At 49.9% G+C, this 15,056-nt stretch overlaps 1 protein-coding gene across 7 annotated transcripts in view; it reads left to right on the top strand.

Annotated features, from left to right (window-relative positions):
- NCDN (neurochondrin) overlaps nucleotides 1–15,056 on the top strand; it is a 55,336-nt gene that overhangs the window by 11,394 nt on the left and 28,886 nt on the right. For all 7 annotated transcript variants that reach the window (XM_073563076.1, XM_073563033.1, XM_073563024.1 and 4 more), the window contains exons 4-5: nucleotides 123–364; nucleotides 8,207–8,434. In XM_073563076.1, the coding sequence (XP_073419177.1) occupies nucleotides 123–364; nucleotides 8,207–8,434 (470 nt within the window). The remainder of the gene's footprint in view (nucleotides 1–122; nucleotides 365–8,206; nucleotides 8,435–15,056) is intronic.

Raw genomic sequence — 15,056 nt, 5'->3', positions numbered from 1 at the left:
CTTATGTGATTCCATATCTGACTCCGCTAGCGTTATGTAAACTTGGACTTTTGTGTTTGAATGTAATGCTTTCTTCAATCTGCTTTCGGCCTATTTTAATTGACGATTTTCTTGTATTTCAGGTGGGTTGGGAGAAAATAGAGGATCCTTTTGTTCTGGCATCAGTCAGGTTACTTGGAGCCTGGCTTGCGGAAGAAACCTCCTGTCTTAGGCAGGAAGTCATCCAGCTGTTGCCTTTCTTTGTAAATTACATGCGCACATGGTTTCAGCGGGGAGTTACTTGTAGGAAGCAACTCAAGGAAGCACCTCAGATGGCGTTACTGAGCAGCAGCTGGGGTGCAGTGTGGCCTGGCGATGCGATAAGGTGCCAAAACACTTCTTACTCCTTCACCAATGTTTTATGTTGGCTATATAAATTCAATAGTTGTCAGCTGCTACACAATAAACAGCTGCCCAACACGGCTGGCGGCAGCTTTTCTCCATTGAGAAGAATATTGTGTTAAAGAAGCACTCCTCCCATCAAAGTTTTTATTCTCTTAATATATTGCAGTAATCATATTATATGTCGCTGTGCACTTACAATTGCTCATTTTGCCTTTCTGCCCAGCTAATTCTTCTCTTCTCTGTGTAGAAACAGGAAGTCTCTTCTAACAGCACAAATCATCCTGTTTTTCAACTCCTGGCCCAGCTGCTCCACTCCTTCCCCTACCAGGGACTTTTGCAGTGACTTGTGCAGAGAAAATTAACTCCCCCAGTTTCTACCTAGAGCTTAGAAGGATTCAGCTAGTCATTTTTTTTTTTTTTATCACGTAATGTCATAGACCTAATGGAAAAGAGAAGAATTGTCTGGGTAGAAAGGCAAAATGAGCAATTGTAAATACACAGTGCTATATAATATGATGATTGCAATATAGTAAGAGCATAAAAACTTTGTTGGGAGTGCTTCTTTAAACCCTTGATGTCAGTCGATTTTGGCTTTTATTCTTTTCTAATGTCGCATTCCAGTAGCTATAACCTTTTTTTTTATCAGTCATATGTGAGTGCTCACCCATCCTTTTTTTTCCTAATTTTCAGGATATTTGTCACCTGCATAATTTTGGAGTACTTTTCTATGCGTTTTAATTATTACATGATTTGCCGAGCTGCATAAATAAAACTGTTAATTTTATTCTGTGGCTCATTATGAACGTGGTGATACAAAATTTCTATGGTTTTCTTATTTTGTAGAATAAATAAACTCTTACCCCAGAAATAATTTGTCATGGTATTCTGAGAACCATGTATTTTATACAATCTTCCACTAACAGAGCTGTATGAAGGCTTATTATTATCTTTCTTTTTTCTTTATCGCCTTATTGGGGGACACAGATTACCATGGGTGTATGCTGCTGCTGCTAGGAGGCTGACACTATGCAAAAACAAGAAAATTAGCTCCTCCCCGGCAGTATACACCCACCGACAGGCACCAAGCACCTCAGTTTGTGCTTAGTGTCTGTAGGAGGCGGACCGGGATCTCCCCAGATCCGCAGTTTTAATCCAATTTTCCTTTCAGGTTTAGTTTGAACTTTTTAATTTTCTCCCTCTTTTGTCTTTTAGGTTTTTTCCATTGGGAAACAGGGTATAGTTATCACCCTGATTTCCTATATCATGCGGCTGAGCGAGCAGTGTGGTGTTACCCACTTCGCAACTCTCAGTACCGCAGGCAGGACTTTTCCCTATCACCTTCCGGTGATAAGGGTTGCGGACAGGTGGCTGGTCCTTGCCTAATCCCACTCCTCACCCCTTTCTCGGGACAGGGCTGAGAGGAAGACGGCGATCGTAGGTGTTCCAAGCCGTCTTCTGCAGGATGCGGGTACAGAGGACTCCTTCCCCCCCCCAGCGGCCTGCCGTTTCCCCGTGGGCCCCTGTGGTCATCCTCTTCAGGGACGTCAGGTAAGTGCCTGTACGTTCCCTCCGGCCCCGCATAAGCTTCAGTGACATGGGAGAAGAAGGGACCTTGTTGGTTTCAGGTCCACAGATTTGAATCTCCCGCCCTTTCTGCCTGCCGCGCGCTCACACAGCCGCTTGCGCTCCTCCACTTTCCCTGCTCTAGTCAGGGAGTCTCGGGGGATCTCCTCACTCACCGCAGCGTCGCAAGCGGCAGGACCGGGTCAGATTGCCATCCTTAGCGCGGTATGTCGGGCATGGGGCTGCGGCGCCGTCAGGGTGGGAGGCACTTTCACTTTCACCTTCCCCTCAGCGCGGGGAATTCCTCTGCTCTCCCTCCTCCCTTCCTGAGCGCGCTCCTTTCAGCGCGCCTTTTCTAGCCCATCACAGGGCTTCTTTCTCTTTTGGATGCCAGCCCCCCCTCTTCCGCCATGCCCTCTCCGTCGCTATTAACCAGTCACGGCGCAGCCGCTAAGCTCCGCCTCCATCTTCCAGCACAAGGATTTCCTGATGCCTGAATCACTCCTTCCTGCGCTGTTTGGGGGACACTTCGGCGTTTCTTCTGCTGCTCGCACAGAATCTCGGTAGGCTCGGCTCTGAGGCAAGGATTGCTCTCCTCGGCAGTTATTCCCTAATTTCTGTGGCCATTCAGTGCAGTTTACTTATGCCCAACCCTTCAGGGGATCTCTGCTTCAGGCCCACCGCTACCTATTACGCCTGTGCGCGCTGTAAAAAGAAGTGGGCATCGGGTCGATCGTCCCCATTCTGCCCCCCCTGCAGTCCTTCAGATATGTCAGCATCTCAGAGTCCCGGGCGGAGGGCGCTCTTCCCTCCTCTCTCCCCCCAGAGTGGGCCGTTACAATGTCACAGTCTGTTTCTGACTTGACAAAAGTATCACAGTCGCTGGTCCAGGTCTTAGAACGATTGCCTCAGCTATCCTCAGCCACCTCTGCCCCGACCGCCTCTGGGGGTGAGACGTCCACACCTGACCGCGACCTTCAGAGAGACAGACAGGGAAGGATTTCTAGGAAGCGGGCTCTGTCCACTTCGTCCTCGAGCTCGCAGGGCCCTTCCGCTCCCAGGCCTCCTTCTCCTTCCTCGGATGACAACCTTCAGTCAGGCGATGATTCTCAATCGGAAGCTAGTTCAGAGGGGAACAGCGTTTCTAAAACGCGGGACATGGTCGATAGTTTTATTGCAGCTATCTTCCAAACACTAAAAATTAAACAGGATGAGGCTCCACCTCAGGAATGCTCGGTTCTCCTTAAACGAGCCAGACCTCCGTCTCGAACCTTTCCCAATCACAACGATTTCGATACTACCTTATCCAAACACTGGGAGCACCCTGAGCAACGTTTCTCAGGCCGCAAGTACTTGGACGTTCTGTACCCCTTTGACGCAGAACTGCTCTCAAAGTGGTCCAAGGCTCCCGAGGTGGATCCTCCAGTTTCCCGGATAGCCTCAAAAACGGTGCTCTCTCTGCCAGACGGGGCATCGCTCAAAGATCCTACTGACAGGCAGATTGAATCTCTGGCTAAGTCTATCTTTGAGGCATCTGGCGCCTCTCTCTGCCCTATTTTCGCATCCGCCTGGGTGGCGAAAGTCATTTCCGCTTGGGCAAAAATTCTTCGCAGAGGCATCTTAGCGTCAGCTCCTCAAGACGAATTGGCGGATCTGGCAGATCAGATTAACCATGCGGGTAAATACCTTTTGGCCGCCTCCTTGGACGCGGCCGGCTGCGTAGCAAGGGCTAACAGCAACATAGTAGCTGTACGCCGAGTCCTCTGGCTAAAGTCATGGAATGCGGACACTACTTCAAAAAAGTCGCTTACCAATCTGCCATTCCATGGCTCTAGACTCTTTGGAGCAAAGCTGGATCAGATAATTTCCGATGCCACTGGAGGTAAAAGTACTTCGCTTCCCCAATCTCGACCAAAACGTCCTTTCAACAGAAAGGGTTTTCGACCATTCAGGCCCTTTCGTCCCTTCTCTGCCACGGAGAGAGCCACTCAACAGGATCGGCCGGCCGCCACCAGGGAGCGGGATCAGAGGAAACCTTCCTACAAACCCGCTCCTCGCTGGAGATCTAGAGGACAATATTCCAGATCTGCAGGAGCCAATTCCGGCAGATTTTCGTCTAAGTGACGGGTCAACCCCACCTAGAATTTCTTCCAGGGTGGGAGGCAGACTTTCCTTTTTCGCGGATGCTTGGCTGTCCGTTGTCGACGACGCTTGGGTCAGAGAACTCGTCGCATCCGGATACAAGATCGAATTTGCTTCACTCCCGAACAGACGGTTTTTCCGGTCTCGGCCTCCGCGACAGCGGGCCCAGATTACGGGTTTTCTGCAGGCCATTTCCTCCCTTCTTTCCGCCGGAGTCATTGTTCCCGTTCCCTCAGACGAACGGTTTTCCGGGTTCTACTCCAATCTCTTCGTAGTCCCGAAGAAAGACGGCTCTCTTCGTCCTATTCTGGACCTCAAATTGCTCAATCGCCACGTGAAGATTCTTCATTTCAAGATGGAGTCTCTTCGGTCGGTGGTTGCTTCCATGGAGCCCGGGGAATTCCTCTGCTCGGTGGACATTCGGGATGCCTATCTGCACATTCCAATTTGTGTGCAGCATCAGAAGTATCTTCGATTTGCGTTTCAGGGAGACCACTTTCAGTTCACAGCTCTTCCTTTCGGCCTAGCTTCAGCGCCCCGTGTTTTCACAAAGGTGATGGCGACCGTCATAGCCATCCTTCGCTCCAGAGGGATCCTCATCATCCCTTATCTGGACGATCTTTTGATCAAGGGTTCGTCTCGCCAGGACTGTCTCCGGAGCCTTCAGATAACCCTGGACACTCTCAGCCACCTAGGTTGGCTAGTCAACAAGGAGAAGTCCATTCTGATCCCCACCCAGCGTCTGACCTTTCTGGGCATGGAATTCGACACGAAGCTAGCCCGTGTTTTTCTTCCAAGGGAAAAATTTACAACTCTTTCCAAGGGCATCAGAACTCTCAAGAGGCCTGCTCCCATTCCCATTCGGTTCTGCATGAAGGTCCTGGGTAAGATGGTGGCTTCCATGGAAGCAGTACCCTTTGCGCAGTTTCATCTTCGCCCCCTCCAGCTGTCTCTGCTTTCAGCCTGGGACAAGACCACGATGTCCTTGGACCGTCCTATTCGGCTTCCTCTCAGAGTGAGGCAGTCTCTCACTTGGTGGCTACGGTCAGCGTCAGTTCTCCAAGGGAGGTCCTTCCTTCCGCCTCAGTGGCAAGTCATCACCACCGATGCGAGCCTTCTAGGATGGGGAGCCGTGTTCCATCAGAAAGCGGCCCAAGGTCGCTGGAAGCCACAGGAGTCTCTCCTCCCAATCAATCTTTTGGAGATCAGAGCAATCTTCCTGGCCCTTCTTCATTGGCAGCCCCTCCTATCCGGCAAGCCGGTCCGTATTCAGTCGGACAACGCCACGGCCGTGGCGTACATAAACCATCAGGGGGGCACGCGCAGCAAGCAAGTAATGTCAGAAGTGGCCAAGATATTCCGCTGGGCAGAACGTTATGTTCCGGCAATCTCCGCCGTCCATATCCCAGGGGTGGAAAATTGGGCAGCCGACTTTCTGAGTCGCCAGGGCCTAGCGTCCGGCGAATGGTCCCTGCACCCCGCAGTTTTCTCTCAGATATGCGACCGTTGGGGCACCCCGGATGTCGATCTCATGGCATCTCGGATGAACCACAAGGTGCCGCAGTTCGTAGCCAGGTCCAGGGACCCTCTAGCCGTCGCGTGCGACGCACTGGTGACTCCGTGGTCCCAGTTTCAACTTCCATATCTGTTCCCGCCTCTGGCACTGATCCCTCGGGTGGTCAAAAAGATAAAATCGGCAGGCGTACCAGTGATTCTAGTCACTCCAGATTGGCCAAGACGGCCTTGGTACGCGGAACTGGTCAACATGCTCGCGGACGTCCCCTGGAGGCTTCCAGACCGTCCAGACCTTCTCTCGCAAGGCCCCCTTTACCACGAGAATTCTCAGTCTCTGAGTTTGACGGCATGGCCGTTGAGACCGCAATTCTGAAGGAATCTGGTCTGTCCAGTCAGGTTATTCAAACTATGATCAGATCCAGGAAACCAGCCTCTTCCCGCATTTACTATAGGTACTGGAAGGTTTTTTTCCGTTGGTGCGATGATAAAAGAGTCTTCCCAATGGCCTTTTCTATCCCATCTATCCTGGGGTTTCTTCAGTCTGGGTTAGACGCGGGTCTGTCCCTCAGTACGCTCAAGGGCCAGGTTTCCTCTCTATCCTCTTCCAAAGAGAGCTAGCTTCTCTACCACAGGTCAAAACCTTTCTGCAAGGGGTTTCCCACGTGGCTCCTCCTCATCATTCGCCAATAGACCCGTGGGATCTCAACCTCGTCCTTAGCGCTCTCCAGAGGGCGCCGTTCGAGCCTCTCCAGGACATTCCTTTGTCCCTTCTCTCTTGGAAGGTCACCTTTTTGATCGCCATTTCATCCATCAGAAGAGTTTCTGAATTGGCGGCCTTGTCATGTCATTCCCCTTACCTCATTCTCCATCAGGACAAAGCCGTCCTCAGGCCCGTTCCTTCTTTTCTTCCAAAGGTGGTTTCCGCTTTCCATATCAATGAGGATATCGTTCTTCCTTCTTTTTGTCCGGCTCCCTCTCATCCGCTTGAGAAGTCTCTCCACAAACTGGACGTAGTTAGAGCCCTGCGTGTCTATCTCGTGAGGACTTCTTCCTTTCGTCTGTCCGATTCCTTGCTGATCATCTCTGAAGGTCGCCAGAAGGGCCTTCCGGCTTCCAAATCCACGATCGCTCGCTGGATTCGTTCTACCATTCTGGAAGAGTATCGTCTTCAGGAAAAGCGGCCCCCTCCGGGAGTAAGAGCTCATTCCACCCGGGCTGTGGCGGCTTCGTGGGCTGCTCGTCACCAGGCCTCGGCCATGCAAATTTGCAAGGCCGCAACCTGGTCATCTTTGCACACTTTCACGAGGTTCTACAGGGTTCATACCCAGGCCTTGTCTGATGCTGTGGTTGGTAGGAAGGTTCTGCAGGCGGCGGTGGCTCACCGGCCGACCTAAGCCTTTCCGTTACTTTTGTTCCTTATTGCTGTTCCCACCCTTGGGACTGCTTTGGAACGTCCCATGGTAATCTGTGTCCCCCAATAAGGCGATAAAGAAAGATGGATTTTTGGTTCTTACCGTAAAATCTCTTTCTTGGAGCCTTCATTGGGGGACACAGCACCCTCCCTGTTTAAGTCGTACCGTGTTGGGTCTTAGAGTCCCTTGTTGGGTTGGTACCTCTGTTTAGAGTTTTCTCGTTGCTTCTCCTACTGCTTTTTCACCAACTGAGGTGCTTGGTGCCTGTCGGTGGGTGTATACTGCCGGGGAGGAGCTAATTTTCTTGTTTTTGCATAGTGTCAGCCTCCTAGCAGCAGCAGCATACACCCATGGTAATCTGTGTCCCCCAATGAAGGCTCCAAGAAAGAGATTTTACGGTAAGAACCAAAAATCCATCTTTTTTTGCACTTGTACCACTTTTAAGTACATAAGACTTTTTGATAATTTTATATATTTTTTTTTTTATTTTGGAAGGAGGCTTGAACAAGAAACAATAGATCTGAAATAGATTTTTAACTTCTTTCATAGAGTTCACCATGCAGTATAATTGACACTTTAATAACTTTACATGTTGAAACTACATAATTATTTTTTTTACGACTTTTATTCACTGTGCACAATAAATAATCAGTTTTATAGTACAGATCATTACAATCACGGCAATACCAAATATGTGTTTTTGCAGGGCATTTAATAAAACAAAAAAAAAACACAACATCTCAAAGGAAACCAACAGATCCTATTAGTCAATGGGATCCAGTGTGAACCTTACACTAGCACTTGGAGTTCCATTATATAAACTGAAGAACTGAATAAAAACCTAATCCATCCTATAGTGTCAATGTGTCTACGTCTACTTGATATTGGGTTGTTGGGTTGGGTGTCCATCATTCAGAAAAAAATGCAGCAAGTATGTGAACCCAGCCTATTGTGTACTGCTGGCTCTTGGCAGTCTACCAATTGCAAATGGCAGTTGACAAGACTGATGCCTTTTGTGGTTTAACAAGATCTGCCAGATCTAGACCTTGGAATATAATTTGGAGGTCTTTTTGAGAGAGATTTGGTGGACAAATAATGGTTTATTTCAGTGTCTGTAACATGTCTCTGCCTGATTTAGGGTTTTTGATGCCCAGTAGAACTAAGTCGCTATACATCTTATTCTTCTCCAGGTTCCTGCTTCCTGCTCTGTGCCATTTAAGTGCTGAAGAAGCTCCACGGAAAATACTAATCTCTGAAGGAGTTCCTGCCCTTCTCTGTGAATACTACCAGCTAAAGTGGGAGATCTTCTCCTCCGAGGAAGATCTGAGTGCAGAAAAAAAATATGAGGCCCAACTGAGTCTACAGAGCTGCTGTGGGGTTTTCCTCAATCTAGTGGTGACAGAGCCAAGTTTTGTTTGGTAGGTATGGGATCCTTGACCTTAGCTGTGCTTTTTTTAAGAACCTTTTGTACTGGAAATTTAACCCCTTAGTTACAGAGCCAATTTGGTACTTAATGACCAGGCCACTCTTTACAATTCCAACCACTGTCACTTTATGATGTTATATCTCTGGAACGCTTCATCGTATCCCACTGATTCTGATACTTCTTTGTTTGTGACATATTGTACTTCATGTTAGTGGTAAAATTTCTTGGGTATGACTTGCATTTTTTTATGAAAAAAATGGAAATTTGGCATAAATTTAGAAAATTTAGCAATTTTCAAGCTTCTAATTTTTGTGCCTTTAAATCAGAGAGTCATATCGCACAAAACCGTTAAGTAGACATGTGGGAAATGTTATTTATTTACATCAGCACAATTTTGGAAACATATTTTTGTATTAGGACATTATAAGGGTTAAAAATTGACCAGCGATTTTTCATTTTTCCAGCAAAATTTGCAAAACCATTTTTTTTATGGACCACCTCACATTTGAAGTGGGTTTGGGGGGTCAATATAACAGAAAATACCCAAAAGTGACACCATTCTAAAAAACCACATTCAAGTTGTTTATTAACCCTACAGGTGCTTCACGAGAACGAAAGCAATGTGGAAGGAAAAAAAATTAACATTTTACTTTTTTCACAAAAAAATTACTTTGGAACCAAACTTTTTTATTTTCACAAGAGTATTAGGAGAAAATGGACCACAAAATATGTTGTGCAATTTCTCCTGAGTGTAAGGTCTTCCATTTACCGTATTTTACGTATCCACTCCTGGTTTGGGGTAGAAAAAATAACTTTTTAAAGTGTATCTAGAAGTAAGGGGTGTTTTTTAGTTTTTCTTTTCCTCAATGTAAAAAAAACTTGTACAAATATGAATACCTGTTAGGCGATGTTCACACGCAGTATTTTTGCTGCGTTTTTTTTTCTACAGCCAAAACCTACTTTATTGGCAGTAAAAAAAGAAACGCAGAGGTTTTTTAGCTGCAATTTGTGGGTGTGGATGACGTTAGTTTTGCCAACAGTACATTTTCTTATAGCGTTACGGTAGTTTTATTCCCCAAAAACGGTTCCATGACAATTGTGTACAAGATAATTGTGTACGGACAATTGTGTACAGAAAATTGTGTACAGGCCAATTGTGTCCAAGGCCAATTGTGTACAAGGACAATTGTGTACAGGGCAATCGCCTTGTACACAATTGCCTTGTACACAATTGTCATTGTACACAATTGGCCTGTACACAATTGTCTGTACACAATAGTCCGTACACAATTATCTTGTACACAATTGTCCTGTCACCCCCAAAAACAATGCTATGGAGCAAAACCTGTTAAGTTTTGTGTGTGTTGTGGGTTTTTTTTTCAGCATTTTTGCACTTCCTCATTGCTTTTTAAGTGAAGGCCTGATACAAAAGCGCTAAAGGAATTGACATATTGCAGATATAAAAAAAGTTAGTGCTCAAAGTCAGTCTTGGACAAGATAAGGGCTGCGTGTGATATTTCTGAAACCTCATACCTTTCGCCGGTACTATAAAATGCAGCTTACAAGTGCTTCTCACAAAATTAGAATATCATCAAAAAGTTAATTTATTTCAGTTCTTCAATACAAAAAGTGAAACTCATATATTATATAAAGTCATTACAAACAGAGTGATCTATTTCAAGTGTTTATTTCTGTTAATGGTGATGATTATGGCTTACAGCCAATGAAAACCCAAAAGTCATTATCTCAGTAAATTAGAATACCGTATATACTTCTGTATAAGCCGACCCCCCCTAATTTTGCCACAAAAAACTGGGAAAACTTATTGACTCATGTATAAGCCGAGGGTGGTGCTGCACAAGGGTTAATGGTGGTCCAAAAAGATGCTCCGTAGCTGGCATGGGCTCCCCTTCACCCCTTTGGCATATGTTTGCGCGAAGCTTCTGGTTGTCACTGCTCCATTAGGAGCTCCATAGGTCATCCAGTAACGTCGGGCTCTACCAGCTCCGGTGGGCTGTCAAGCCTTGTCATAAGTGCAATCTGGTGGTTCTCCTGTCAGTGTAAAACCCCGCAATGCATAAGTATTGCAGGTTAATAGAGAGGTGATCAGGAAAATTAAAGGCAGTGTTGTTTTTGTTTTATTTCTCCTTCGTCTCATTGGGGGACACAGAGACTGTGGGTGTGTGCTACTGCCGTCTGGAGGCCGACACTAAGTATACAAAAAAACAAGTTAGCTCCTCCTCCGCCGCATACACCCTCTCCCCGATAGCGGGCGGAAACCAGTTTTTGCTTAGTGTCTGATGGAGGCACACGCAGTCTGGGTCTCTCCAGACTATTTTTTTTTTTTTTTAACATTTTCTTACTATGAAGAGGAGACAGGGGCGACGGACCCTATTGAAAGGGTCCGATCTCCCCCAAACATCAACGTGCGAGCACGCGCGAGTATCCCTCTGCGTATCCTTTCCCGCACCGAGGGACATCTCTGGGACTTTTCCCCAGACATCTATTTTTTCTTTTTTATTTTAAAGAAGATATGACGGGGCAACGCATCCTGTTGAAAGGATCCGATTTCCCCAAACCATCAACGGGCGACCACGTGCGAGTGTCCCTCCACGTTCTCTCTCCCGCGACGTGGGACAATAGGCCAGACTTAGCCCTGTCCACCCCTAGGTAGCGAAACCATGGGCTTGCACAGAGGCACAAGACTAGTCTGTGCGGCCCCACGGCTACACCAACGCCAGGTGGCGGTACTGCGTGGTGGCGGACGGTCCCTCTCCTCGCCCAGCCAAGGCGGACGGAGCTAGGGTGCCTGCACCGTCCGAAGATATGGGTTACCTCAGGGTAAGCAGGGCTCCTGGGCAGCGGGAGGTTTCCAGGCCAGGGCTGCGGCGTACTCTCCAGGGACTGGAGCGGCTCCCCTCTCCTGCCTGCAGGCAGAGCAGGAGGGCTTCCTCGGCGCGGCAGGGGCACCGGCGTGTTCCCCTTCTCCCTTGCCACGGCCCTCTGCAGTGGCCGGGCTGGGGAAGGAGCGCGCGTAGCTGAGTAGGCGCCGTTTAGAGCGCCAGTTCCTGGGCGAGGTAGGCCGCGGGGAAGAGGGCTCAAATTTAGCCCGCGGCTTCGGCCTAGGCCGCGGGGAAGGCCCGCCCCCCGATGCGGCGGGCGGGCAGGGCCGAAATTTAGCCCGCGGCGTCGGCCTAGGACGCAGGGGGAAGGCCCGCCCCCCAGCGTGACGTCAGATCCGGCGCCCGCCCCCCGACACAACGTCAGATCCAGCGCCGCCCCCAGATACTGGGCGGGTGCTGGATAAAATGGAGGCCCCGGCGTCAGAATGGGGTAGGCCGCGGTCAGGAAGCATCGCAGCCTACCCAGGGAGACCAGCAGCTGGGAGCGAGCAGCAGCAGCAGCACAGGAGCACGGGGAGACAGCAGGAGCTCGGGTAAGTGCGACCTCGTCTTGGCCACACTAGGGCAGGTTGTCCTCCTTCTCCTCATACCCCTGGATGCCATAAAAAAAAAAAAATAGAAAAAGGTTTTTTTCTGGCCGTTTGTTCCTCAGTATGTCTGGAAAAGGGAAGAAACACACCTTCCTTTATACCGCATGCGTTTCCTGTGGGGCTGTGTTCACGCGAGCGCAGACTATTAAGATATGTGAGGCCTGTAGTTCCGAACGCGCCCAGGAGCCCTCCCCGCCAACGGAGCCCAGGGGGTCGGAGCCCCCGGAATGGGCGTTATCACTGTCTCGGTCTATGGCTTCACTTACGAAGGCGATCGAGACCCTTCAGGCCCCGGATAGGGGTAGAGACAACGGCTCTCCGGTTTGGGAAGGTTCATCCACCTCACATGAGCTGCCGGCATGCAGGGGCCGTACCCTCTCTAAGGAGACGTACAGGGAAAGAACCCATATGGCGTCTCCGGGCCCCTCCGGTGCTTTGGCATCTGTGAGTGCGGCGTCTCGCTCTCCATCACCATTGTCTGAGAGCGAGCAGAGTTCGGATGAGGACAGGCAGGAAGCCTTGGATCTGGATATTCCCGGATGTCGGGAGACAGTAGACAGTCTCATTGAGGCCGTCAATCAGACTCTTGGTATTGAAGAGGACGTCTCCCTGACCGCAGGGCATAAAATATCTTTTAAAAAGGCCAGGCGCCCACATAGGGTGTTTAGCACTCATCCAGAATTCGAGGACACGGTGCAGCGGCACAGGGAACGCCCAGACAAGCGTTTTTCAGGGCAGAAAACGCTAGAGACAAGGTACCCGTTTGCACCAGAGTTCTGTAAAGAGTGGGCAGAATCTCCGATTGTGGATCCCCCAGTGTCACGCCTGGCTTCAAGATCGTTGTTGTCGGTGCCTAGTGGTTCTTCCATTAAGGACCCCACGGATCCGCTCATAGAGGGTCTAGCCCGCTCGGTGTATGAGGCATCGGGGTCAGCGCTTTTGCCTTCATTCGCAGCAACATGGGTGGCCAAGGCCATGATGTCGTGGTCAGAGTCTTTGAACAAAGTCCTGCAGGACAGAGACTTGCCGGTAGAGGTGTCTGAGATAGCAAATCAGATCTCGATGGCAGGAGACTATCTAATTAATGCATCCTTGGATGCGGCTAATTGCGCGGCGCTAGCCGCAGCAAACGCTATCGCCATTAGGAGAGCATTGTGGCTAAGGCTATGGCGGGCCGATTCGATTTCTAAAAAGTCGTTAACATCTCTGCCTTATCAGCGTAAACGGCTTTTTGGAGAGAAGCTAGACAAGCTTATTTCAGATGCCACAGGGGGAATGAGTAGCTTTCTCCCACAGCAGAAGAGCAGACCGCCCTTTCGTCAACCACAGGCGCGCTTTCGAGCATTTCGCGCCCCAGGATGGGCATCAGCGGCCGGTTCTACTGCCCCGGCTCGTCACAACCAAGACAGAGCGCGCCAGGTCACGTATAGAGCCAACCCGCTGGGGAGGATGCGGGGCCGTCCACCCAGGTCAAGGGGAGCTAGGTCCCAAAGGCCCCCTACAAAATGACTTGAGGCATCAGGTACCCGAGGACAGCAGAGTAGGCGGTCGTCTGCTCAGGTTCCGCCATGTCTGGGTCAAGGTGGCACACGACGCATGGGTGGCGGAATTGGTGTCATTCGGGTACAAAATAGAGTTTATCGGACACCCTCCAAGGAGATTTTTTCAATCCCGTCTTCCCAAATTGCAATCCCGGGCAGAGGCATTGCTAGGGGCCATCAGGATTCTTCTGTACAACAGGGTCATTATCCCGGTACCAGAGGGCGAAGAGGCCCAGGGATTTTATTCCAACCTGTTCGCAGTCCCCAAGAAGGACGGAACAGTAAGACCGGTTTTGGACCTAAAGCTCCTAAACCGGTTCATCAAGGTCAGGCACTTTCGGATGGAATCCCTCCGGTCGGTGATATCGGCCATGGAGCAGGGAGAGTATTTGGCCTCAATCGATGTTCAGGATGCCTACCTGCACATCCCTATTTTTCCTCCGCATCAGAAGTTCCTTCGTTTTGCGATAAATGGCCGGCATTTCCAGTTTGTGGCTCTGCCGTTCGGGTTGGCCACGGCACCCAGGGTTTTCACGAAGGTGATGGCGGTCGTTATGGCCATTCTTCATTCTCGGGGCATAGTAGTGCTGCCATACTTGGACGACCTGTTAGTGAAAGGACCGTCTCTTCAGGCATGCGAGGAGAATGTCGGCATCACGCTGGATACCCTATCCCGCCTGGGATGGTTAGTCAATGGGAAGAAGTCATGTCTTACCCCGGCTCAGAGGATTCCATTCCTAGGGATGATTTTCGACACTTCCCAAGGGTTGGTAATTCTCCCTCAAAACAAGGCCCAGGCGCTCCGGCGGGAGGTTCGGAGTCTTCAGCGGCCAGGCCCTCACACGATTCGATTTGGGATGAGGGTGCTAGGGAGGATGGTAGCAGCAATAGAAGCAATCCCGTTTGCGCAGTTTCATCTTCGCCCCCTGTAGCATGCTCTTTTAGCAGCATGGGACAGGAGTCCTTTCTCCCTGGATCATCAGTGCAGGTTGTCCCTTCAGGTCCGGCGGGCACTGCAGTGGTGGACGCGCGACTCCTCTCTCCTTCAGGGGAAACCCTTTCCTCCAGATCAATGGCTGATGGTTACAACCGACGCGAGTCTTATAGGTTGGGGAGCAGTATTTCGTCATCACACAGCACAGGGGCAGTGGTCTCCCCAGGAGGCCCTTCTGCCGATCAACTTGTTGGAGATTCGAGCAGTGCGGTTGGCGTTGCAGCATTTTCAGCACTGGCTATTGGGTCGCCCAGTCCGGGTCCAGTCAGACAACGCCACGGCAGTGGCGTATGTGAATCACCAGGGAGGCACGCGCAGCAGGGCAGCCATGCGCGAGATAGAACACGTACTCCGTTGGGCCGAGAGGCACCACTCAGTAATTTCAGCGGTCCATATACCAGGCGTGGAAAATTGGGCAGCAGATTTCCTGAGTCGGCAGGGGGTCGTGGCCGGAGAATGGTCCCTGCACCCCGAGGTTTTCCAGAAGATTTGCCAACGGTGGGGAACTCCAGACGTGGATCTGATGGCTTCCAGAGAGGACGCCAAGGTAGACAGGTTTGTTGCCCGGTCTCAGGACCTGCGAGCG

Source organism: Dendrobates tinctorius, unplaced genomic scaffold, assembly GCF_039654945.1.
Source record: "Dendrobates tinctorius isolate UK_male_01 unplaced genomic scaffold, ASM3965494v1 ptg000015l, whole genome shotgun sequence".
NCBI classification, from domain to species: Eukaryota; Metazoa; Chordata; class Amphibia; order Anura; family Dendrobatidae; genus Dendrobates; species Dendrobates tinctorius.
This window is presented reverse-complemented; position numbering and strand designations above follow the sequence as displayed.